Consider the following 26,663-nt stretch of genomic DNA (forward strand, 5'->3'; position numbering starts at 1 on the left):
CCTTCACTTTGGGATTTCCTAACAAATAACGGTGCTTTTTGTACTAAATTCATCATTATTGTTCTCCTATACAGAAATATTTTTGTAGTCGATGATTCCAGGATATAGGATGTAAATAAACAAGTAATGTTATTTCGCATTACAAGGAAAGAATGTAGAATGGGGTGAAAGCAACTTGAATCCACTTAGTCGAATTTAAGTAAAATGTCAATCAACTGTATAAATGCACAGTATGATCCAAGTGGAGATAGAGATGCTATTATTGCGTTATGTTACACTTCAACGAATCTTATCAACGTAGATAACAGTTACAAAAGAGCAAAAGAAAAATATCCATACAAAATAAACAAAAAAATAACACTTCTGTTGTTGTGGTTGCAGGATTTCCCCAACGTCATGCGTCATCATTATAACGCACTGCACACTATTTAATGTAGTTATTGTGTACTTATCGAGTTTATTTATAGCTACAGACTTGTTATTTTAAAAACTGTAAAAACCAAATTCAAATGTTTTCATGTTGTGCGGTTTTATCGCATTAGTTTAGGTAACATCCGTAACTTGGCTCGAGCTTTCCGCCTGAAACTTGTAAGCATGGAAGTTTCGTTGTATATAAGTATTTAAATTCACTTTAATATAAATAGAGATAAAAAATAAAAATCTAGACCGACGAATTCACCAATTTAACGCTGATATAACATTGGAAATAGAGATATAGACAAATAGATAGATTTCTTTCAGAATTAAATAGTAATTTATATTTTAACTTTTCAGTATCGGAAATAAGCACTTTATTAAAGTTGCTATTGATGTTATGTGAGTGTTGTAAGTTCTTATAGATTGGTCAGTTCATGTTTCTTACCGTTCAGTATAAACCAAAGGTTACTTTAAAAGACTTTGTACTCAGATTACTCAGACCATTTATTTTTCAGTCAAATGAACAACATACCTACCATATGAAAAATAAATAAAAACAACAGTTACTAATAAAAAACCACAACTGGTTTACCTGTTTATGTTAGACTCTGCCGCTTACGTCAATCATATACATATTATTAAACTAGCTATTCCCACGGTTTTACCTGTGTTCTTATAGAACTACTTCCCGTACCCTTCTTAAGTTTTCACCCGTTTTACAGGGAAAACGTGACAAATAAAACAAACTAAAGTAGAAAAATATCTCCGTATTTTCTTTTTCATCTTATGTATACTAATAATAACGAAGATGAAAGCATTTCCTTGCGTGCATCGTCATGTTTCGTACAAATTTTCCGACGTAGCCGTGACGTCACAAGTTTCGGAAAAATAAAAAAAAGGTTACCTTTCACCGAACTCAAAGATGGTAGATTTAAAATATTTTTAGCGTTCCGTGGTCCAACTATAAATCCGTTCGGGTTGACATTATTATATTATGCAGCTGCCTAGCTGTAGTGAAACAATATATAATTAAAGTTGTTTGTAATCATTGGACTATTTTTAATAAGCTGTTAAGTCACTTTATTGATAAGTTCAGGCTTTTATAACAGTCATGTTTTAAATCTGACCTTTACGCTAGGAGTGTATTTTAAAGTCAATAAAAAACGTCTTAGTTACAACATTTTTACGACTTAGGACGAATGTATGAAAACAAAGTATTGTATTTTTTGGTTCTTGTTTAAATTAATCAGTCTTTTGAATTCTAATGAAAGAATCCCATCGTATAGCAGAACAACAAAAGCAGACTTCTCAACATAACACATATGTTTAAAAGTATGTGTGTGCGTCATGTGCATATTCTAATAAATTATGACAAATAAATTCACATACGGCTTAGTGGGAAAATGATTTCCATTCACGCAGCATACTCGGTACGGATTCCACAAAAGTGTAGGGCGCGTGAATCGGGCTCAAGAGTGACGCAAGTTGTTTTGCCAACTTTACTTAGTCACTAGTTTATAAAGTATTTCGCAAGAAAAGGTGCCGTGTCCCCGTTTCAGTTTGTAAACAAACTCCGCCGCGGTTCCGCAGGTTGGTCAGAACGCATTTGAACCATAGTTTTTTTGTGTTTATTCAATAACATTTCGTCAGTGTGTGAAAATAAATGGAACAATTTTCATTTGACGAAAATGTCTATGAAATCTTTGCTTGTGCTAAACATAATACGGAACGGCTCGGTAAGTTAAAACAGATACCTATTATAAATATTTAATGTTTTCAAAATAACGTGCATGGTTATTAAATGTAATTAGCGAACTTAATTATGCTTTTATTTATACATGTTTTGTTTATATTTATTAGAGTCTCAATGCTTCATTATTTTAAAGATTAATTAATATTAATTTAGGTACGGATACACAAAACAATCAACTGCTCATTTAACGGTATAATTAGAAAACTAGTACACTGTCTTTCGCCAATAACTGTTTATTTTTATCCGGTGCTTTGATTGTTCACTCATTGTAGTTCGAAGCATTGTCTGCAAGATTTTAAAAATAGTTGTTGCAAATTCGTCTATAGATACTCATTGTACTATTCTTAATTGTAAAACAGGATGTTTAGTCGCCGCTAATCTCAATCGACAATCGCATTCGGTTATCTGTCATAAACAATGGGTCTTTCGCGTGCCTTCACGTTCGTAGTATGTTCGAGTACTACGACTGTACGGTTTTAACTGTACTGCCAAATCATATCCGCTAAGACTTCTTGTTAATCTTTTGTTCTCGTCTACAAGTTTTTGCAGCGTTCCTAATAAATGGGCATTCATTTTACCAATGCACAGTAAAGTATTATGGCAAGTATTTATTTTGAACAAAAATCATGTAATGAAAAACCATAGACATTTTCAGCTACATCCCATTTTATTAGGTACTTTAGAGTTTTATTATGGTGAAAATGGAAAATGCTGAAATGCTGTTCCTTTCATATGCTACAGTAAAACTATTTTTTTTTCTATTTTACTAATATTATGAAGTAGATTTTTGATTGTTTGGAAAGCTCCCGAATCTATTTGAAAGAAAAAAAAATTGATTGCCTGTATGCCTCGCGCTCCCCGGGACACGAGTGAAACAGCGAGAAAAAGCCAATTTCTCATATTGAGCTTTCTCAATATGTAAAATGTTTAATTATGGGTCTAATTAAATCTAATTAAATTATTGTATCTTATCTCATGCTTTGATATTTTTGATTATAATAACAAAACAAACCTAGATGAATTGAGAACCTCCTGCACTTTACGAAGTTGGGTACGAACCAACTGAAACTCTGTACAATTATTTTGGTTAATTTTGTTTATCTTTTGTATGGGATAGGTAGAATAACAATAATGATTAATAATTATTTTGTTTACATTGTATTACATTCTATGGGGTTTTTCACAGTCATTAGCTTTGTTTTTTCCTTGAATGGGTTCTATTTTATGGCTGTAACACTAAATATGGGATTTATCCTTTTTCATAACATACGTAAATATCGTATACCTAAGCTAACATATGGTGTATTGTGCCGAAACCACTCGAAAACAGGAAGAAAGCTACGTTTTGTGTTCTTACTTTTTACATTTCTGTTCACTGTTCTATTTGGCTGTTTCTTTATATTCCAAGAATTTTATCAGTGTGAAGAACTTCTTTACTTAAATAATTTGTATCTTGACGATAATAAAAATGCAATATATTAGATAACATTTCACTGATTCCTTTAACTAAGCTGAATAACTGAAAAACGTGCAGCAATGAGGCTAAGTTTTGTGTACTTAAAAATGTTTCAGGACTGTAAAGATCTCTAGGAATTAATAATTAATACCTACAAGAATAAGACTGGCGTTGCCAGATGCAAAAGCTAGTATCGCGATAACGCCATCTAAGTTTATAATAACATCAACAACGGCATTAATTAATTTACGTGAAAGTTTATAATAACAACACGTAGGGGTTCGAAAAACGTGTGGAAAATAGCATTCACATGTTTATCTCCGTGCATAATTATCTTTATAGCTGAGCAAGCCGAACAATACAGTTTCAGTTAGACTAAAAAAACATAACGTGTCTCAGACACTACAATAACGTTACAATGATTCTCGCCCGAAATGTTAAATTATACAGACGTCTAGACAAGAGTTTTAGATTATATACATCAATAGTATTGTCTAGACAGGCCATGACCCTTTTAATATCGTAGTACTCGAACGCTAAGGGTAGACGAATTTCATGTACCTAGCTACGTACCTCGAATACAAGGTTTTACTTTATAGCTAATGCTAGTGACCCCAGGGACTTGCACGGGCCGGCCACGAGACCGCGATAACGGGGGTGAAGGGTTCATATCACACGGATTATGTAAGTCCCCTCCGCATAATTACGTGTTTATTATATTAATATTGTTGCACTTAACTACTGCTTTAGTGTTTATTTATTGGCGTAAATATGTTTATGTTATGATCATTTTATGCTAGAAGACTATAAATAATCTTTTGTTGAAATAAATACGTCATCTATTTATTAATGATATTTTTTACCAACTAAAACTGTTACAAAACTGGGGAAATTATATAGTGAAATAGTATGGCGGTAATGGTAAAACAGGAGACGGAAAATTCGTGTTTTACAGGACGAATATCTCGTCCACAATACTGCTTTAGTTCACACATAACGCAATGACTTAAACGGCTAAGATATGAAGGTGTCTGCGTGAAGACCCAAGGTGAAACTGACCGGCCAAAGTTAAATGTCATCAGAACTATTAATATTCTATCCTTAATTACGTATTCTTGAACAAATTAGTTAAGACCTGATCATTATTTATTTCATTCTATTCATAATAATTGATAATCTTATCATTAATTGTCGTCATTATTAAAATACATAGATTATGTACATTTATAAATTACACCGAAAATTAAATCATTGCATTATGATTAGTATGTTAATTGATTTTTAATATTCATGCTAAATTTTTCTTTTATGCATATCCTATACATAGTTTCAAAACGAATTTTACATTGCGATGACCGATCACGACCTGCATGACTTTGAGATGAAAAGAAGTAACAAGCATAGTTCATATTCGAGACGGTATTATTATATTTTTAGCTTAACTCTTCTTCACAAATGAAGTAGATCATTAATGAACACAATGATGTTTGTTCGTTTAGCTGCTAATGCTAGGATGTTAACAAACAAACGGGCTGTTGCCATTGTGCTGAAGCTTAAACTATTGAAAAACAACATCATCATCATCATGAAATCAGTAATGATCATTCTGTACAATTATTTCGTGTTTCCGTCTCAGAATAACATGTTATTGTACAATTGTTGTTCATTTGTCGTTATCTGTGTTCTGTTTGTGTAAACAGCTAAAGTGTAGGTAGCGCTCGTGTCATTAAGCAGTCACATTGCCATGGGTGGGTCACGCGACGTGTTTCTGTACATCTAGTGAAGGACATGGACGTGAGAATACTGTCTTTTGTATGTTTATTGCTGAAATAAAGAAGCGTTATGACGACCTATACGACCTTGTTTGTTCGCATACTCACATAAATGTGAATGCGACACTGCTATAAAAAGTTTGGTGTGAACATTTGTAAATGTATGAAGACGTGAATATGATGAATCGATTTCGTTTATGCTTGACGGCTAGGAGGCGTTTCTTTCTGCACCAAAAAATTAAATTAATGTTCAGTAAATGAGGTGAAACTGAAATAGAGTAAAATATTTCAAAGGTCACGCTGTCGTAATTTCATAAAGATTAAATACACGAAATAACTGTAAATAATTTTTAACACATCTATTAAAGGCAGTCTATATCCAAAAGCTATCCATTTTTTTTTTTGGTAATTTGATTTAAGGTTTCAATTTCATATTATTTAATCCACAAAAAGTGTTAATCATCCGTAACCGTATTAGTATAATATAAAACGTTGGTTTTAACAGCTCTATAACTTAAGGAAAAGCCGTCATTTTGTGGGGAAAATCGTCCAAAGCCTCTGTTATTGATACTGGTATAATTAGCTGCATTGCACTGCATTTCTCTGTTATTAATACGGCTAATGCGTTATTTCTTGCATCATTTGCGTCCATTGTTTATGAAATCAAGATAATATACTATGTAGAACTTATTGGTTTCCAAATAATAACAATACGCTCACCAAAATAGCATTTAAATTTTAGGAGAGGCTGGTTTTTTGTAATTCAAAAAATTGGCTCCGAATTTGACTAAATTAATTGAACTGAACTGGTTTTGATAAACGATCACTGATCAGTGCCGTGATCGTGACGCTAACAACTACTACGTCTGTATTGTGAATTGTAACATTTGAATAAATTTAGTTTGAATTGAAATAAAACTCAGCTAAGTATGAAAGTGTTGTGGTAATACATAATAGCGTGCGCCGCTTCCGGGGCTGCGGCTGCGAGCGGTCCGGCGCGGGCGCTCCATCACGCGTGGGAACCGCGTAGGCATCGCACAGTTCCCACGTCCTATTGTCTCTGATCGACTCACGGCCCAACCTTTGACACATCATAGTCGACCTAAAAACCTGCAGACAGGTAAAGTATTAACGCCGTGTTATTGTTATACCATGTCACATGGCGCTGTGATGAAACGCAATATAATTACATTCATTTCCACACGTACAGAAAATTGCTTGCTGCATGATTAAATACAATCTCGATCACGTTCTGTTGTTTATGGGACAAATAGGTAAAATATTTCAGATAAGATAAAATATACGGCAAGATAGGCACGCAGAAAGTACCTCACACTTCGAAGTTGCGTGCTAAATTTAATATGTTATCGTATTTTGTGTTATGTAATTATTATTTTAATATGTGTAGCGAAGACAATACGGTTTGCGTCGGCGCCGCCAAGGTCGGGGTCGTTGAACCTATTTACGTCTTTCAGCAAGAGGCGCCGCCGCCGGGCGCCGCGCCGCGCCGCGCGCCACCCCGCACGTGGAAATAAACTGTCATTAATACAGCACCCTGTAATAACAAGATAACTAACTGCGATAACTTCACAACACTACGTACAATTTTACATAAATCATAGCTTTTCTCTATTTCATTGGAATTTAATCATAATTGCATATCATTAAACTTGCTAGATGCTAGATAGGTACAGAATATAATGTATTTCTGCCATTTTTTTCAGTGGTATTTTTTAACGCAATTATGTACCTACTTGGTATAATCAATAATTAAAGACCATATCATAAAAGACCTAAATATTTCGATTAGGTAAGTTACCTACCTAAAAAATATTTTTGTAGTAGACGTAGGCAGTTTTTTGTGAATTTTTGGTGCGTAAATTACTGTATCGTGATAGGCAGTAGACTGTATAAAGGCGACGTCAATACGTGGACTATTAATATTAGTTAGATGTCGGATGTCTTTCACCCGGCCGCGCCGTATTTGTACAAGCGGGCCTCACTGTTCGAGTTTTGTGGCCTCACGCTCGCGTTGTTTATCGTCAATCAAAATATAATTTATTGATATCTACCAGTTCTACGACCATACGTGATACGACCAACTTTTTCTATACGACTTAACGACTAATGGCACTATTTCTCAAAGTTTTTAAGTACTCAGTTAAATGGTTCACTTTGTTGTCATATTAATGACGGCAATAGATCGCATTGGTTCTAAACGTGAATGCCACGTAAATATAATGTACTCAGATACATCATGTCTGTTTTGTTCTGCACATGCAATCGGATCTCCCATTTCCCTGTAAGGCTGTACCTGCATTTCCCTGACTGGAATCAGTTAGTGCTTAAACGGCTTAAAGTAACCAACAATATCTCCAACTAAGTAATACCAACTGGCTTTAAAATGCGCTATGATGTTGAGGTTGTTTAATCTCTGTCATACTGCAGAATACCCAGTTAAAGTTAAAAGGTACAATACCCATTTACTTTATTAGTCACAATCTCACAATACAACATGAAACTTGTGTATTATCTCATTGTGAACGTCACCATCGTGGGTACTGAGCCTGACTAATGAATGGAGTACCCACGTGGAGCCCTGAGCTGCCCACCATGACAAGTGGCGCAATGTTCTCCGTTCTCGGGCCACTATTACATACACCGCCAGATTTAGTTACTATCGCGTGGGTTTTCTCACGAGACGTTTCCCTTCGTAATTTCAACCGGTGATAAATTTAAACGTATACGTAAGAACTACGTGTACGTACGTGTTACGTACTCTTTTTCACATGACAATTGTTTATCAATTACGGCTGTAACGCCAGTCTGCGGGCGGAAAACTTTGCGTAGTTGATAAAAATGGTACGCTAGGTTTCGTCTACGTTGTCGTCATTTTCAGCTAGTTTAAGTGACATTTTATAATTTTATGTGTAACATACTATGAGACCAAACAAATATAAAATTATAGAAAGTAATTTTTTGACGCACATCCTATAAAATTAAAAATCATGATGAAATTATGCTAATTTGATTTGAGCACACCTCACTGGTTTCACATGTGAAACTAGTACATGCAACACACTTTGCGAACTTGCGTTACAATTTTCCTGTGTACGTAATGAAGCATCATTTCCTCCTTTTAATCTCGTACTACTTAACTAATTTTCTCTTAGATTCATGCTGTTGAAATAATGAAAGATATCAGTCATTTTATATACCTATGGTCAAAATTTTTACTACATGTTTTCCTTATTATTTGAAAGTGTAGAGCCGGAATTCCATTGCGGTTAGCTTGGTTTGTGTTCCTGTTGTTTTTTTTTTAATTTACTTTATCGGAGTCACAATACTTTACTGTGCTATATTAGTGGGTTGTGCTGGATTCATTACACATTTAATGGCAACTTTTGAATTTTGGTTGTTAGGAAAAACTCCAGTGTGGAAATAAATTGGAACTAAACCCAACTCATGTTGGTCATAAAAATATTAGTTCATAAGTTGAATCGGAACACGTTCTTAGTGGAACGTACCTACACGCATATTTGCGCAGACCTTGGAACAACTCACCATGCCATTCCGGTGACTGACCGTCGCATCGCCGGTTACTGACACCCATCGCAAAAACACGCTTAATAACATGGATTTTAACGTGCTCATGTGAAAACAATACACTTGGACTCTTGCTTGGACCCCCGGACCTTGCCCTCAAAGGTGTAAACCTGGTTATTTCGCAATTAACATTCTTAATATCATTAAGAAGTCTTTGTAATAATCTTTCACCATCCTTGCCTATCCTACTTTGGCCGTGGTCAAATTATCTGATAATTTTATTTTAATAGCCGAATTTGGAAATCAGAATAACAATGATTGATTTGCAAGACAAATTCATTTAAGGGCATAAATGCCCCAAGTCGGTTTGATGTTTTTAACCTTTGTAGGAGGTTTGTTTTATTTGTTTGATTTTCCGTACGTTGATTGAAGCGAAAGCCATCTCCATTTAGGGATAAAAATATGTAATTATTCTTAGTCCGATGATCTAAGCTTAGGTTAAAGATAAGCTTTAGCGATTATTATTTAATCAGTTCATGAGATGTTTTCCTTATGTCTGGCTCCGAAACGATCAACTCATTTCGTTGTTTTTGTTTATGTGCTTGAAATAAGATACCCACTTTCGATTACGGAAATGAACTCACAAATCTGGCGTGTGGCTCTAGGTGTGTGTTTATTTTCTGTGTTGGGTCCCATCTTCCCTTTGTTTATATAAACATTAAAAGGTGACATGTCTACTTATTAAAAAATAGTGTTACTTTTTTTGAGATTTTTCGTATTATTAATCATTCAAGAATGTTATATTGCTGGGGAATATTGACAAATATAAACTGACCCATAAACGGCATTTAATCACATCCCATAGGTGAGGATTGCCGAATTTCTAAACCACGAAATCTGCATTAGTAAATACATAGCCACTATATTGTGAATACTCTTAGTTTAAACTAGCCAGCACAATGTAACACACACATCGCGTGCAGGCAGGAAGCTGTACAAAGATCACATCATCGTCCCATTTGTTCGATTCCATGAGTTCTAAATCAGGACATCTCGTAACGTTTCTAGCTAACAGAGATAAACGAAATCAATAATTTATAGTATGTAAATGTTTTGTCCAAAATAATGTAACCGTATTGTGTTGGTGTGTATTTGTGTATGTGGTGCAAGCGGCCGGGTATTTCCGGTGTAGTGCGCCTGATGTGTTTGTGTCAGAGCGGAGTCCAGCGGAATATTCTCGGAGCTGTTTGCCGCGAGCGATGCCCCGTGTTTACTGTTTACAATCATTGTACCCTGCACACGCACATACCGTATTTAACTATAATATGCCACTACACACTTTGTGGCGACAACTCTTTATCTGTTTCATTGAAACTATCAATATTCTCTTCACTGTTCACTCTATGTTAAGATGTTTCGTCTTAATGTTTTGCTGTCATTGTTATAATAACATACATTAACTTGTTATTTCATAACAAGCATCTCCGTATCACGCCGACTGTTTTAAAAATTTATGACCTCTAGATATAAAACAGCTTGAGCGTGAGTAAAATTGTGTGCCATGTTTACAAACACGACCTTCTGATAAATAGGTTATCAAGTGTTCACGTTGAATTTCTGTTTTATAAGGCGGTTGAATGAATATAGGAAAAGGATCAGAAATCAGAATATCTTAGGTTCGTTTTTGCGAGAATGACGATATTGTTTACTGTGAGCGGAATTCGAAGAATGAAACACTAGTATACTCTGGCGTGTGCTATTAATAGTAGATGATGAGCTCCGTGATGGATGGATGACGCGGCCTCGCCGACGACGCCGCCGCGTCGGTGCAGCTTGGCGCGGCGCCGGCGACGTCCCGCGGGCCCGCCCAGCGTCGCTTGCGGCTTGTGACTTGTGATCACGAGACGAGGGCGCCTCGCACTGTACAATCTGTACATACTACATCCTGACGTACGCGTTGGACACATCTGCATTTAATGTACAACAATTATGTTACACATGCCTTATCACGAGTTGACGTACCTACGTTTGTTGTACCAGTGTGATGTAATTTTGTGCTAATCGTGTGATACTTTCTGAATGAACGCTATTTTTATTATAAAAAACGTCAGATAGTGATGCAAGAAGCAGATTTTCCATTGTTGTTTGGCCAAATAGAACGTACGGTATGGTTATAATACTATGACGCCTGTTTAACTGTACCTAACTCGAAACTTTGTTCATGAAAACTATAATTTCCTAACTTCAAAACAAATTAACGTACTACTAGATAATGTTTGTATATCATGTCTTGTTCACGCAAACGAACCCTGACCAACTACTGATCTATTTATCACGACAAACAACGTTGCGTTAGAAGATTTTTTTTCAGTTCTGGCGTCACACTTTTTGACGGAGAACAATATAGATATTATTTATAATAGGGTCAGTTTAAAAACAGCGTGCGAGTGTCACAAGGCGACTGATTTGGACGCGCGGATGCCTGTTGCTCCTACGCAACTCGTGATTCATTCGTTTGGCCGCGCAACGGTAAACATTACCCTAATTACTAGACTAGTGCAATGCAAACCGACCTAGCTATAACCGAAGAATGTTAGCCAGAAGAAGTGCGATACAGTGAAATGCAATGTACTCTACAAGTCTGCACACTAGGGTCAGCTTTGGACCCTCAATGAGTCGCAATATCTATCTTTAATACTAGATTAACTGTTATAGTTTACAAGAATCCTGGTAATATTGACACCGGGCGGACCAATCTGTCTGAAAGAGTTTTGAAACATCTAACTGAAATTCAGATGGATGAGTTACTAAATTATGTAGTTACGTTGTATACACATATTCAATCCAAAACAAAATACACAGTGATCGTTAATTGACATGGTAATTCAAACTCACTATTTCTGTGTAAAATCAGCACTTAGCTTATGAGGTTTGTGCGGTTCTAGGTAATACCTGCACCAGTTATCTCACCGTTAATGATATAAACTGTCATTTCCGTAAGTGGCTGATAGCTTATATGCCTATATGGTTTACCCAGTTATTAACATTCCTTGCTAATAGCATACAAATGATGACGTGGCCAAACCTTTAGCATAGTTATCGAACCGTGTTTCTATAAAGGTCGTATTGTAAAGAAACTTACACAAAGAAATTTCCATGTTTTTGTGGTGTTTTTCAAGGTCTATGACAATAAGTACAAGAAATACAGATAAAAATAGCTTCATACATAAACTAGACAAAAAGCCATGCCTATTATGTTCAGTATTTTGCAGCGCCAATGCGGATGCGTGCGTTTCGGCCTTGTGTACAATTAGGAATCATGCAACGTCGTAGATAAATATTATGACTTATATAATAGCGTGTATAGGCAGAAACTCATTATAAAATAATCTGTAAATTGGTTGTTGTTGTCTCTGCATTATTTACTTATTGGTTTTGATATGTAACCTGTGAGCAAGCGATGATACTTCAGCAATGAAGGAATTCAGGCGCAATGTAAACTATGACAAAAAAAATCTCAATGGACAAAAAACTGCCAGCGTAGACCTTTTCCAGTTTTGGGTTTTTAACCCTAACATTTGAATTGCATTAAATGCAAGCAATCTAGATTAATCGTTTGTAGCTAGTCACCCACATACCTATGCCTCCTACATATCCTACCTACCTAATTAACATTAAGTGCTGGTATTAACATTGTATGTAAACATATCACAGCTGACAGCATTTGTTTCTAAATATTCATAATTTATTATATTAAGCCGTAACTACTAGCAGCGATGTGAGCGATGTTAGGTAACCGTTCTATTACGTATGCATCGGCATTGTCATTAATAAACTCGCACAGAGGATTACTCATACGCACGTCAATCTGAACAATTGATGTCGTAATCATAACTCTCCTTTTTAATTATACAATAGAAATAAAGGAATGTTATTATCAACGAACCAATCACTATAAAACTTACTAATAACAGAGGGTGTTAAATAAATCGGTATACATGCATAACAATTGACGAAAGACGCAGGTACAATCTTACAATGACGTCATATCATAACCATACAATCGCCTGAAGTGCAACAAAAGGTTCACCTTGTTTACTGTTGGGACGACTTACAGGAAATGCCTGCGTGGCTGTTTTGCAGAAGTTACTTCAGTCATTTTGGCAGTATTCGTGTAAATATTTCGTCATTCGTAGCGCGCAGATTGCGTAGCGTCCTTGTGCCGAACCTGGGATGCGCGTATAGTAATAGCCGGTGCATTCTGAAACTAGATAATGTGATGTTTGCTACATACATTGGTTTATGTCTGCGTGGTCTTGGGTGTTGCTTATTTGCGTTTATTTCTGCGTGCGCTTTGGTGTCGAGTCCGCTTTTAGCCGCAACATGAGCCGCGGGCGCGCAGACGCCGCCGCCATGCCGATGCATCGCTTCGCGCCAACAATAGGATGACTTACAGTGTTGTATTCTTTTTTTAAATTCCATTCCGGCTGATACACCAAGACGACTTCTTTGATACGGTTTTATGCGTAGATAGATACAAAATTGTTTCAGGCACTATGCCAACGCGGTCATTGATCACAGATTTGATATTCGATACATCATTTTTATGGGCCTGCTTAGTGCTTCGTTAGGAAGACAAAGAAAAAAAAAAGTAGCGTAAGTCATTTGAATTATTCTGGAGAGATAGTGTATTTTTAAACCGTGTTGCATTTTATGCGTCCTCGTAATGGTGGGGACGGCCGGTCGACTCAATGAAAATATATAAATAAAACACGCAGACGCTGCCCTGCTGATCTGTTTTTCATTCTTTGAAATGTAGTGTGCTTCTGTTTAGTGAAGATTTATTAATGTCATTCTAAGCATATGATAGATCGTGTGAACTAGTGACAAATGGAACTTAAAACGATCAAAACGCATCGATAGTACTAACACCTAAAAGTTTTCCGTACAATAAATAAAAACTGCAGTGGCTTTGATTGAAAGTTTCTCTCAGTTACACGTGCAAGTGTTGCACTTCGTCATCGTGCTTGATTTCATTTTATATTGCGATAATGGAAAATTTCATTCCTTTTCCGTGCTCACTATTATTTTTTCTTGTAACTGATAAGCGGTTAATGTAGTAAGTTCAGTTCAGCGTATAGTATAAACCACGTGTAAGCGCGTCGCACGTACCATTTTATATCGCTTTATTTATCTACAGGTACAATAGCTAAGGAGCACGGAGACGTTATGTAACAAAAGATTAGGTTTATGGCCTTTGCAGAGCTGTGAATAATCGATAAACTATACATGATGGCATGTACGTGCATATATCTTGCACTCTTATCGGCATACACGTGCTTCAAGTTTACTATGCTACAATACTACTTGCACTACTGTGAAAAGCGACGTAGCCATTAGTAATTTGCTTGACAGCCGCTAACTTGTGAACACGTTCAATTTATTTGATTGATTCGATTGTGGCTTATTGGGAATATTGTTTGAGTTATTATCCTACATGCGCCTTCTACCCGCATGGTCTCTAATGCATCGGGGAGAAACGTGGGAGCTGAATACAATCCTCTTAATAAAGCAATATTAGGGTATGGTGGACGTAAATATGAATATAAGATTGTAAATAATAAAAGCTACAATTCAGATGCACAGATGTTTATTACATCATAATTAAATCAGTTACATTGACGCTGCCGCTAGGTGAAAGTGTTAAATTCATAATCATCATCCTCCGAGCCTTTTCCCAATCACGTTGGGGTCGGCTTCCAGTCTAACCGGATTCAGCTGAGTACCAGTGTTAAATTCATAATACCACGTCATAATTAAATACGTGTGTTTAGATATAGCCGGATATCGCTCGGGCTTGGGTTCACCCAAGGTGAGCAGACGGCGAGGCGGCGAGCATCTCGTCGACCTCTACGCTCAACTTACTGGTTTCTAAATTAAATCATGTCTCTGACAGTCACTATGGAAATTCAATACTGTCTGGCTAACACAATGGATATAAAGAACGGTGATACTAAAGCTGTATTGTACGAGAACGCAAATCCTCATAAAACCAGTCGAACACGAATGAGATTCGCAAGAAAAGGTCATGATTGTTTAACTAAGTACCACTTGTCCTTTAGGTTGGAAAAATATTTAATAATAGCGTAATACGGCGTGGCTTGACATAAGGACCTTATATAAAAATATGAATTTATTATGTAACGAATGTAACCAGTAGAATGCGGGAGAATGGAGGAAAATAAGAACAACCTACCTATTTCATACAGTAAGGTCAGACACACGTTTATTCTGCGAACCAAAGTCCGGACCAACATCCTTGTTTGTATAGAACAAAGAAGTGTTTAATTCCTAGCTAGCCAGACGAGTGGTCAGAAATTAAATCTTCGATATTCGTACAAGCCTTCAGGCTATTACTGTTTCCTGTCATATTTTCATAACTGACATGACAATGTATTCTTAAGTTAATAAACACGAAGTGATGATAATGATGTTTATAAAAATTATTACAATGTGCTTCCTGTTTGAAGTATTGAATTAAATACAGCATTGAAATTATTCAAAGTTATAAAAATGTTTTCAGAATCAGATTCATCAACGAGGAAAAGGCATTCATCTCTACATTGACTTGACTTTATAAAAATAACATGCATTTGTGCCAAGAGGAAAAATAATAAGGAAGGATTTTATATGTCATTGTCCTTGTTTCTCTTTAATTAATAAATCCTGATAAAAACACTAATAAATGTGAAAGTTTGCCTATTTGGGGATAGACAGACTTGTTGTTACTACTTATTGCCTAAAAATTATTATATTCAATTCTTTTCATCTATGTAGATTGTAGATATATATAATCTGTCGATCATTTTCCCAATAAACAAAATAATAATAAGAGAGATATATCAATCTCCATCGCTACCTTTTTATTTAAAAAATCAAATGTTAAAGGCACTTGAACTGGCTGCAACCCTTAAAACGGTCATGTGTGCAGCGCAGTGCACAGTTCCTACTGCAGTAACACGTACAATATGAGCGGTCGTTCACTCGTCTCGAAGTCTTGTCTGGGACGCCGCGGCAGGGGAAGGACGAAATTAAGGCGAGGAATTGGTCAACAATAATTCCATAACCGGCACGCGCATCTAAGGCGCCTAAAGGGGTCGGAGCGTCTGAGCGGGGCGAGGATAACAATACGCGCGCTAGCTTATAACTAAAAGTCGTAAGCGACAAAATGGTTTTGTAATTTTATTATTTAGAAATGATAATTTGATAAAAAATCCTACTACAATTTTAAAGAGTATGTATATACTCAACTACTAAAAAAGTTAAGAGGCTTTAATCGGTCCCGTTTGCCCATAATATGTGAATCTCTTTTTAAAAAGAGGTATGTTTGATATATTTTTCTCTGTTATAAAAGTTACCTAATCATGTTTCTACAACTAACAAAATAAGGTTAATATCATGAACTTTCAGGTAACCAAGTTGTATTTTGATCCGTTTTGTATTTACTGAGAAAAATTGACATCCTTGGCGCCAAAAATTCCAATTCGTCCTCTTAAAGTATTTAGCGAGCCGCCCGGGGAGGGTTGGCTGGGTAAGGGCGGCGCGTCGCTCGTGTGACCGAGACGGCCTGGGTGAACGTACGCTCCGGGCATCACCTCCCTATACTACCACTTACAAATGCGTAGTACACTTAATGCTCATGTTATTACATCTATACGCATTTATTTATGTTATAAACAGATCGCAAAGACTCGAGAGTTTTCTTACATAAAATACTGAACAAAATCATCCTACCTTCCTATCATGGCTTATCTTTATTAAAACTTTATTTAAGAGCCTCTTCTAAAGGCAAAAGCAACCCGTATTTGGGCCTTGAATATAAGATTACGGGATGACAAAAGAATTAATCATAAAGAGGGTCCACGTCATAGACAAGAGATATTCTATTTTTATATACCGTCTGTTTACCAAGCGACCGTTAAGCTAGATGAGTTGTCCATAACAAACCCAGATTACTCATCGTTCTATAGTACTCAGTAAGTTATATTTAAATTCAATAGCTTTGGATAAGTGTAGTTTCCTAGTACGGAGAGACACATTCAAATCCTTATCTTCAAAATCTGTGTTACGAATGAATGGGGCTTAATTGTTGATATAAACCGTTTTGAAGCCATGTACGTCTGACACAGTGGTCGTTGTAGCTTTATATGTCCATGGTATTGTACTTACAGGAAGGTCTGAGTTGCCAACACACTCTTCATAATATAAAAAAAGTTTAATACATCTGTGGTCACATGGAAATCGCTTTTTTAATCCCCTTCCATGAAAATTGGAGGAAATCTTTCATCGCGTTATTGTCCCTAATGTGATCAAGATGGAATACAAATCTGATAAATTATTATTAAAAATAATAAATCGTAGGAAATAACATAATTAAATATCAGTTCATCGCCTGTGGCTGATCTGTAAAAAGTAAATTTTATTTTAACCGGTGAAATTTTTTAAGTTTTCTTTAATATACAATAGCCAATATTAGCAATGCAGGATGCAATAGTTGCAACACTGCATTGTATGCTGGCAGGTCGTGAATGGGCGCGGACAATAGTTAGGATCCGTGAGCTTGCGCCCGGCGCTGCCTCCGCGCGGCTACGGTGACTCATGCGCAGACCACCCACGCCTTGCAACATCAACACGCTACTTCCCTTACTACGTGTGCCTCTGGCGAAACAATAGCTGCAGACGTTATGCAGCCTTATTGTACCCTAAGACTTCCTAGATTAATATATCCTGGTGTAGCAATTTTTACGTTGTAAGGCCAAGAGGGTTTGATTTAAGACCATTTAAGACCACCCTTGCTAAGCCAGGCCGAATTGCAAACTTTCGAAGAGTCGGTCAAAGCAACCGACTAAAGAAATAACCTGTAAAAATCACTCACTTCTTTTCACGTCTGCTACGCTTTTCACGTTGTTGCAATATTAAATCATCAGTGTACAAAATAATTCTTTATGTCCCGACCTATTTTATGTTTGCAAGTAAAAGCTTACCATCATCAGCCATGACTCTTGAACAATTTGCTTAAAATTACTCTATGCAAGTATCGAAAATCCACAAGATAAAAAATGAGCCATACCAGCCCGGAAATCTGAATCACTCCTTTGTTCTCGCAATCTTACTGACTACAGCTACTTAAGTGCGCACTAAAAAAACAAATCAATTTTATATTACGGTACATGTTATTTTTATAATAGATAGATTGGGTTGGCAAATGTAAACTGCTTGTTCAACCTCAAAATAATCTTCAAAACGTATGTCCAGATGAAAAGCTTTTAGTATTGCTTTTACTCAGTAATGCAAGTGGATTCGTGTAATGGTAGGCGAGAATGGTATGTGTGGAATTCAAGTCCGTCTCGCCAACGGTGCAACGGGCGCCGGTGTGCAACTTCGGCGAATGACCGTGGCTGAGGTACCATGCGTGGCTTCGCGGGCCGATGGGCCGCCTGGCTGCGTCTAACAGCCACGACCGAATCGCCCAGACCTGTTTGCATTCCCTTTAGTTGATTCATCTCAGCCGATCCCGGCAGATAATAAATATCGATTGACTTCGAAACAAATTCGCAGTTTAGAATATACATTGTCATTCTCACAATCACAATGAGAATAATTCTATTCGCGCTTGGTTTTACAAGGCAAATTAATTAATTTATCTTATAATTTATGATTAAGATCAAATCACTATAAAAATGTTATTACTGCGAAACAAATAAATTTGTTATGTAACAAAATGATCGTTCATGCTTTGAACCCGGTAGGTCATGGACCTCTAAAGTTAATGCGTAGTAAACAGAGTTTTTTCTTCCATTTCAAGGCTGAGCTAGTTCAATTCGTATTTCCTTAAAAATATTCGGTGGCGTTTAGGTGAAAACAAATCAGATGGAAGAAAATCATACACTTAACCGAATATGCGAAAAAAAAGTAAAAACTAATTTCTGTAAATTTTCTATGCAAACTTTTTTCTCAGAGGTATTCTGTCATGATCTAATAATATGTGTAACATAAGGAATTCTACAGTTCGAACCTTTAAACACTTGGGAAGGTAGCAATTAATTTGTTTCCTCAAACACGCAGTTTTCAGTATATTAAAAAATAATAGCCTTCCCAAAACTCATATCTCTCCACTTCCATGCTATTCTCATACTATAAACTCTTATATTGCAAGATTAGAAATAATTTTACGGCAACTGTCTTTCCAATGAAGTTTTGAATTCAATAAAACCTTATTTAAAACTAGCTTCTGCCCGCGACTTCGTACGCGGATCCTGTCCCTTATGCCAGCGACTACGGGCTCAGCAAAATTAAAGATCTGAATCGTCTGATGTTGAATTTAAAGGGCCCGTTGACGGGAAAACAACGGAATACGCAAAATCATTCGAAACGTTCCATATATTTAACTTTTGTACGTCAACGGCAAAAGCACAGCAGACTAAACAAAACGCTTAGAACTAAAGTGACCATAGGGATAAAAGTGGTGTCTTCTAATTAGTCCGCATTTAAGAGGTCTTTCTGAACGGACCCTTAAATAACAAAGTAGTGGTAACCTAGTATTTAGAGAACCAATCTCTCAAGTATGAGTGTGTGACTACGATTCCAGGTCTGGCAAGTGCCTGCCAATGCAACTTTTCTTAGTTCGTATGTACTTTCTAAGAATATTTTGGACACCAATGACGGTTTTTGGAGGAGCTGTTATTCCTAGTGTGTCCCGGCTGTCAATGAATATCCTTGGCAGTCGTTATGGGTAGTCAGAAGCCAGTAAGAGTGACCAGTTTTACCAAGAGGTATTGGGTTGAGAGGGTAACCGGGTTGTGGAGATCAGATAGGCAGTCGTTTCTTGTAAAACACTGGTACTCAGTTGCATCGAAGCCGACCTTAACATAGTTGGGGAAAAGGCTCTTGAGGTAATAACAATAATAACAATGAGATTTAACGCAACAAAGTCGGAGAGTGGGGGCTCGTGACGTCACGTCTATGTAAAATTTGTACTAAGAGGTGACTTAACACAAAATTCAAGCGTGTTGTATCTTCGTTCTTCTTTGTTTGTGAAAGAAAAGAAAAAATACTTGTCCATTATTTTAGGGTTATCTAAAAGACGGACTATTACTTTCTTTGATACACCATGCTTATTTTGTATCAGTGAACGTCTCCGACTCGCGAGACAATGAGTAGCACATTTTTTACTTGAGAAGTTCTCTAGAGATATGGATGTAGATGCGTAAATATGCCAATGACGGAAGCGCGCTTCGCGATCCGATGAAATTTCCTCGGAGCAAGTTGCAGACTGATGTTCTCGAACAGCATCAAGTCCAAACGCTCTTCGGTATATCTTTGGGATCTTATGATTCTCTCCCTAGGAACATTGGAAAAGATTCGACCTCTTTCTAGCCATGGTAATAGTTTTATTGTGAAGAAGATACCTGATCAATTAAAATCTAGCTGACTGCCCACTCGCCCCCGCGTTACTGAGTAGGCTACCCTGTCACGAAGATAAATGGAAAAGAATACAACATTCATTCTATAAAGTTTTGTAGTAAAAGAGTAAAATTGACGATGATATACCATCACCATTGAAAGTCTGTCCTAAACTATTACCGCCTTCACCGCGTGGAGGTACTTCTAGATTATTATATGATTATACAGTGAAATTAGAGATAGCTTTCATTTCCACATCAGTTGTTTCTGATCTTCGATTCTCATAAGTCAACAGAAAATATACATCAGATCGAACAACTTTTGCTAAAACGTCATTACTATACATTTCAAGTGTAGTAGGGCACTTGGAGTTCAACTTCAGGTGTTTTAGATCTTCGATTTTTGTGAGTCAACTTTTGCTAAAACGGTATTCCTATGTATGCTATCGCGTAGCTGGGCTCTTGGGGTTCCACATCAGGTGTTCCAGATCTTCAAATTTATTCTCTCAGCCGAAAATGCTCATCACGTGGAACAATTTTTGCCATGGCACCATTTTTGTATCTCTTATAGTTTTGTTGGTCTTTGCAGTTCTGCACCAGATCTTCAAGTTTCGAAGATAAATTATAGCCTATATGTTGCCCAGACTTTATACCGATACAACAAAGAAAAAATCATTGGAATCCGTCCAGTAGTTCCGAAGATTAGCGTGTACAAACAAACAGACATACAGACAAACAGACAGAATTTTTTTTTTGGATTTTTGCTCTATTATTGTTTCTGAACTCCATTCAATAATTATTTTTTTATTATATTCAATGTACAGACAAAGTTTTTTTACAGATTTATTATATGTATATAGATAGATTTTAAAATTTACTGCATCCAAGTTTTTCCCGGAAATGAAAATCCGTTAAAGATCAAGACATTTCCATTCGATGTGTAGCAGCTTTTTGCCATTTGCTTCTGGGTTCAACGGCCAGACAGTTCGGATCGTTGATTTTTTCGCTTGAGTGCTTGTCTGTATTCACCAGTTTTGAGGTACATTTTCATATATTTACTTATTCCACAAAATATATATTCTTTGCGAATTTAATGTTTGTATATCACGGCGAAGGAAGATCCTTTGCTTGCAATTTCAAACGCAACGGTCACTGGTAGGCTAGCCGGTTGAGTAAAGTTGAATGTATCGGCAGGCATCTCATCCTTCGTGGAATTTGCACCCACACATTCTAACGCAGAACTGCACATTGCGATGCCGCCCTCGACTTGCCGCCTTTAGACTTTTTGTTTTTTTAAGTCGCCATACTTTTCCAAGAAGGATTGTAAAAAAAGTTGATCCTATCCTATGCGTCTATTGAAATGTATTTTGAATGAAATATTATTATTGACGGTAATCATTTTAGACATGTTTGTGTACATACATTAAACGCAAGTTTTAGTTCGATCTAATTCGAAATGCATGATAAAATTAATGAAATATACATGCAAGGTCCTAGAAAATATTTAAGCAGTCCACGATATGAAAAACAAATCGTAGTAAGCAAGCATGGGCTCTGTTTGTATTTGTGGAGCACGTGGTTTCCGCCATCTTGGAGTATACGCTTTTGGCGCGAAACCGGATGGCGCATCGTGGTGTTTGTATGAGATGGTAAAGAAGCTGTAACACAGCTTAACATATATTTTGTTATACATTAAATGTATTGTACGTATCAATAGTAAAATTTTATACAGTAAATTATTACCAGAATGTTTTCTTAAATAGGTAAAAAGTTTGTCATTCCGCTTTACTGTTTCATTTAAAGTGTAAAAATGTTATCTGTTCAAGGTAAAGGTTACAAGTTATAAGATAAATAGAACAGTTAGTATTTCCCTAAACGGATGTATTGGCGCCAAAATGCGGCGTGGTACTTCCACATTAATGGCTGCCGTTCATTGCGCTCGCTTGGGTGTATTGGCCGGTGCTCACCACGCGCATCCTGCCTACTACGTTCACTGCGTCCTGCTCGCACCTATTTCTTGTGTTTATACACAAAAGAGACGCCCACTTCACGTGCAGCAATTTTTGTGCCACAGAAGGACGCGCCTTGAGATCAATGCACTTTCCGAGGACAGCGAGCCCGTTTTTATTAATCGTTAACGTTGGGCTACTCTCGACGAAATAGGGATCTTAAGAACAAGCCCTAAGAGTTAATTTGGCAGTAGCGAGGACTTGGAACTAGAGGTCGATGTCTAGACGCGCGGGAAGTGATTAAAGTATGTGGAATTGTGAGTGGAAGGCATTCCGCTCGTGCAGGGCTGCCCATCTCTATTGTAAAGTAGGGTGGTTTTGTTTAAATAACTATTTATAGATATCAAGTAAAATTTATTTTTAAGAATGTATTGTACTTATCTGTTTTTGAAGTCTTTACATAGTAGGCATAATGTGTTTGGATATTTTATCAGTGCGAATTTATCAACCCTGGCAAAATATTTGTGTGCGGTGCATGGACGCCGCGCTGCAGTGCTTGCAAGGCAACTTTTAACACACTTTTTGCCTTGCACTTTACATAGTCTTGCCAGTTTATCAGGCTCAGTTATTTTTAACTTCGAAGAACTACAATTCCAGCCCGTTGAACAATTTATTATTTGCTTACAACATATTTTTCTAAAAATATACCAAGTGTCAACAACTATTTTAAACTTAAACCTATTATTAAACTATTTAAAGTAAAACAATTTAAAATAAACTATTACTTAGAAACTTAACTTTAAGTTGTTTTCATAAAATACAAACACTACGATAAGATATCTACTTATTGCCACGCTAACTTCTTTGATTCCTATGTATAAGGAAAACGATGAGTAAAATGATTCATCGTACTAATAAAATATTGCACGGACTGTTTCCTCTTAACGGTTGAGTAGTTTTAGGGTTTTTACTAAACATGATAAAGTAACGTGTAAAATTTTAATCAACCACTATAAGATAACGTTGATTTCAAAACAAAAACTATCGATAACAACTAACAACAGTCCAATCTATATTAATATCATAAAACTTAAGTTTGTTGGTTTATTTGAACGCGCTAATCTCAGGACCCACTGGGCCAATTTCAAAGTTCATTTTCACCCGATGATCAATAAGAAAGCTTCAGCTAGTTTTATCGGGATGCGCGGAGTAGGTCCCACGGTACGCGGCTGAAACTGGGAGTTGCTAAATAATGATATAAAATAATACTACGATAGTATACGAAGAGAAATGATTTATTCACAAAGAGTGATTTGTATGTGAATCACATACAAACTTAAGTTGACTGTTTTTAATTATAAACTTTGTTTACGTCATACGAATTTCCATTTGTGATAATGAAGATTAACAATAAGATACGAGTAGTCCATGACGTGGGTAAACTGCGAAATAAGTCATGACTTTACCATAAATAACCTTTATTTTTCGCATAGAATAAAAATAAAAGTGTCTATTTACGTAATATAACACGTGAATATACTAAAATATATTTTTAAATATCTGCATAGTACACTATACATAGCTTAGATAACAAAAAATACCCTATTTTGAAGTAGGCGCCTGCACAAACAATTTGATGTTCATGTGTTTTGGAAGTGCATGTGATAAACATGAATGTTATCTCGGCACAAATTCTTGTACTTTGAACCGCTCTGCTATCGGTGACCGCAACTAAATTGTTTGTTGTGCGTTAATTGTTTTCCGATGAGACAACACATGCTCTGTCCATTATTTTTTATCGATATTGTCCGCGGGTGGGGACTGGCCACACACTGCATACCATAACGATGACTGTGTCATCCATCATTAATGCATTACAAAGAATATTCATTCATCGCATGCCCTCAATTATCTTTAGTGTCATATCATTATTAGATTTCAATATGCAGTTACAAATAAACATGCATTAAATGTAATTAAACTTTTAATGAACCATAAACAGGAAAGAAGCCTTTGAATAGTGAAGGAAGCTTCACATCGCATAGAAGTCGGGCATCGGATTACCCAACTTTATCGGCGTGTTCCAAAAAAACAAATATGTAGGTAGTGACAACCAACTATTTTTACATTTATCAATTCACTTGTTTATTTTAAACAACTACTTTAATTATAAATATTCATGCAAGAAAATGATCCCGCGTGATTCTTGATCTTGCAATTTTTATTTACGGTGTTTTAATAGGTTTAATATTTTTTTTACACAGGATAAATTAAACGTAAACAGATAAAAAAAATCCTTCCACGTGTCAAAGTCTGTTTAAGTTATTTTTTGTTATAACACCATAAAGTTTAGAGTATCTAAGTTTCTATTATTATGAAATTAACCAGTGACTAGGTATAATAAAGGGAAATTCTAAAGAGTACCTATGTATATTCGCGAGTTCACCTTACCCGCGGGGCCGCTATTTGAAGGTTATCAGGAAAATAAAAGCTACGCCTAAGGCCCTTGAATTTATTCATCGGTCATCGAACTTATCACGCTCGTGTGTTGCGAAAATAATGATTTCATGTTCTGTGAAACATTGTGAAGCAAAACTCTAAAATGGTCAGATTTTTAATTAGGTAATGGTCAAGTAAAAACTTTTATGATAATTATCATGGCACGTAGGTAACACCATTTATATAGAACCATAGTTCCTCTTTAAAGGAGGACATAACAATGAACAATTAGTTAAAGGGATAAAGATCCATAAATTGTAAGTAAATGTTACAGCTATAGCCTGTTTGTACGGTGTGTTTGTATATTCAAAGTAGCTATGGAGGTTTTAGAACCGTTGAAGATTTAAAATATTTAATATGCGAGGGGCACTCGAGCAGGTGGTTCGAGAGCGGCGGATATTACTACCAATGGAGGGTCAAAGGACTACTCAAGGCCGGAGCCACGACATTTCGGAACGTCGATAACCTTCGCTAGGCGCCTTCGTATCGCCAATACCATAACATAATACGAAAAAACATAATAACCATTCACTTTGCGCTTGCCGGGTTTATCCGTGTCAAAATTCTGTATGTAGTCACCGCTTTATAATTATGTGGGTTACCCAACCTGTGCACGCGGAAATTCTGAGGATATAATTGCACATTCATCAGGTTTTAGCACTTGCGCATGTATAACAATAGTACGTACTAAATCGTATATCATGCTTACATGTGTAAGACTCCGTATTGTATTAGAGTGCAATGACATGCAGTTACATGAACGTGCAACAGTTACACACAATACACATAAAATACATATTATTGGTATAGGCAAATAACTTGCAACATTGTCGTACGACCTTGCGGTGTTTGCACGTGTTTTCAATAATAGAGAAGATATTGCCATGGAACTATGTCGGATATGGGTTAAGTCAAAGGAGAAATGAAAGTGGAATTCATGCCGAGGAAAATACGTACTGTACCTACATTGCTAAAGGATTGCTCGATAGAATGAGAAATTGTTTTCCCCATCAAACGAGAATTGAACACGTGTAGAACACGGCTTTGTTTGTAGTAGATAAACAATATAAATTATAATAAATTAAAGAATTTCAGGTATCTCCTTATACCTGGCATATAATATGCAAATAAAAATACTTTGTTGACAATCACAAGCTTTGTTTTGTAATTATTTATAACACAGATGATAAGGCTTATCTGCTCATGATTTTGCGGACGTTATCGAACGTTATCGTTGCGATATCGATACACCTACGCCGAAATTGCTAGAGGCGTGAACCGAGTGAAACGTACCTGTCCCTCTTTTATCATCATACTGACTTGTGTCACTTTGTTTTTTGTGTAACTTCCAATGAATCCTGAGCAACATCACAGTCACCTATGATACTGATTATACTAGATACTGATAACGATTGCGTTAATAGGTGACAAACATATGTGATTATTTTTACCACACACGTGAGTTCGCAGGTGTTCGTGCAATATGGTAACTGGTACCATCCAATGTATCCAACAATAATCAAATTATAACCTCGAAACATATTTAATACTTACTAAAACTAACAATTGTAGGTAAGGGATAGAGAAGCCAATATGTACTTGTTTTTTTTACCCCATATGGGTATCACATAAAAACAGTGCCAGGTGGTGGGTTCAATGTTCGATGCAGCTTTTATTTTGTTTTGAAATGTAGCTTCGTCGGGGCTCCGTCAGGGGTTGCAACTGCTACGGTACCAAACTAAAAAAACTTTTCCACCTGGCGATATTTTACATCCATTTGCCTCGAATCCTGAGGTGCATGAGCTCGTT

At 36.4% G+C, this 26,663-nt stretch overlaps 1 protein-coding gene across 3 annotated transcripts in view; it reads left to right on the plus strand.

Moving 5' to 3' along the window:
- LOC110370086 (3-phosphoinositide-dependent protein kinase 1) overlaps positions 1–26,663 on the plus strand; it is a 55,819-nt gene that overhangs the window by 16,387 nt on the left and 12,769 nt on the right. The window contains exon 1 of one of the 3 annotated variants that reach the window (XM_021325814.3): positions 1,831–2,153. The exons of the other annotated variants lie outside the window; for them this stretch is intronic. Coding sequence (XP_021181489.3) covers positions 2,106–2,153 — 48 coding nt within the window. The 5' untranslated portion in view covers positions 1,831–2,105. Of the gene's footprint in view, positions 1–1,830; positions 2,154–26,663 lie in introns of those variants that run through there. 3 annotated transcript variants of the gene reach the window in all.

The sequence above is a fragment of the Helicoverpa armigera genome, chromosome 11 (assembly GCF_030705265.1).
Source record: "Helicoverpa armigera isolate CAAS_96S chromosome 11, ASM3070526v1, whole genome shotgun sequence".
NCBI classification, from domain to species: domain Eukaryota; kingdom Metazoa; phylum Arthropoda; class Insecta; order Lepidoptera; family Noctuidae; genus Helicoverpa; species Helicoverpa armigera.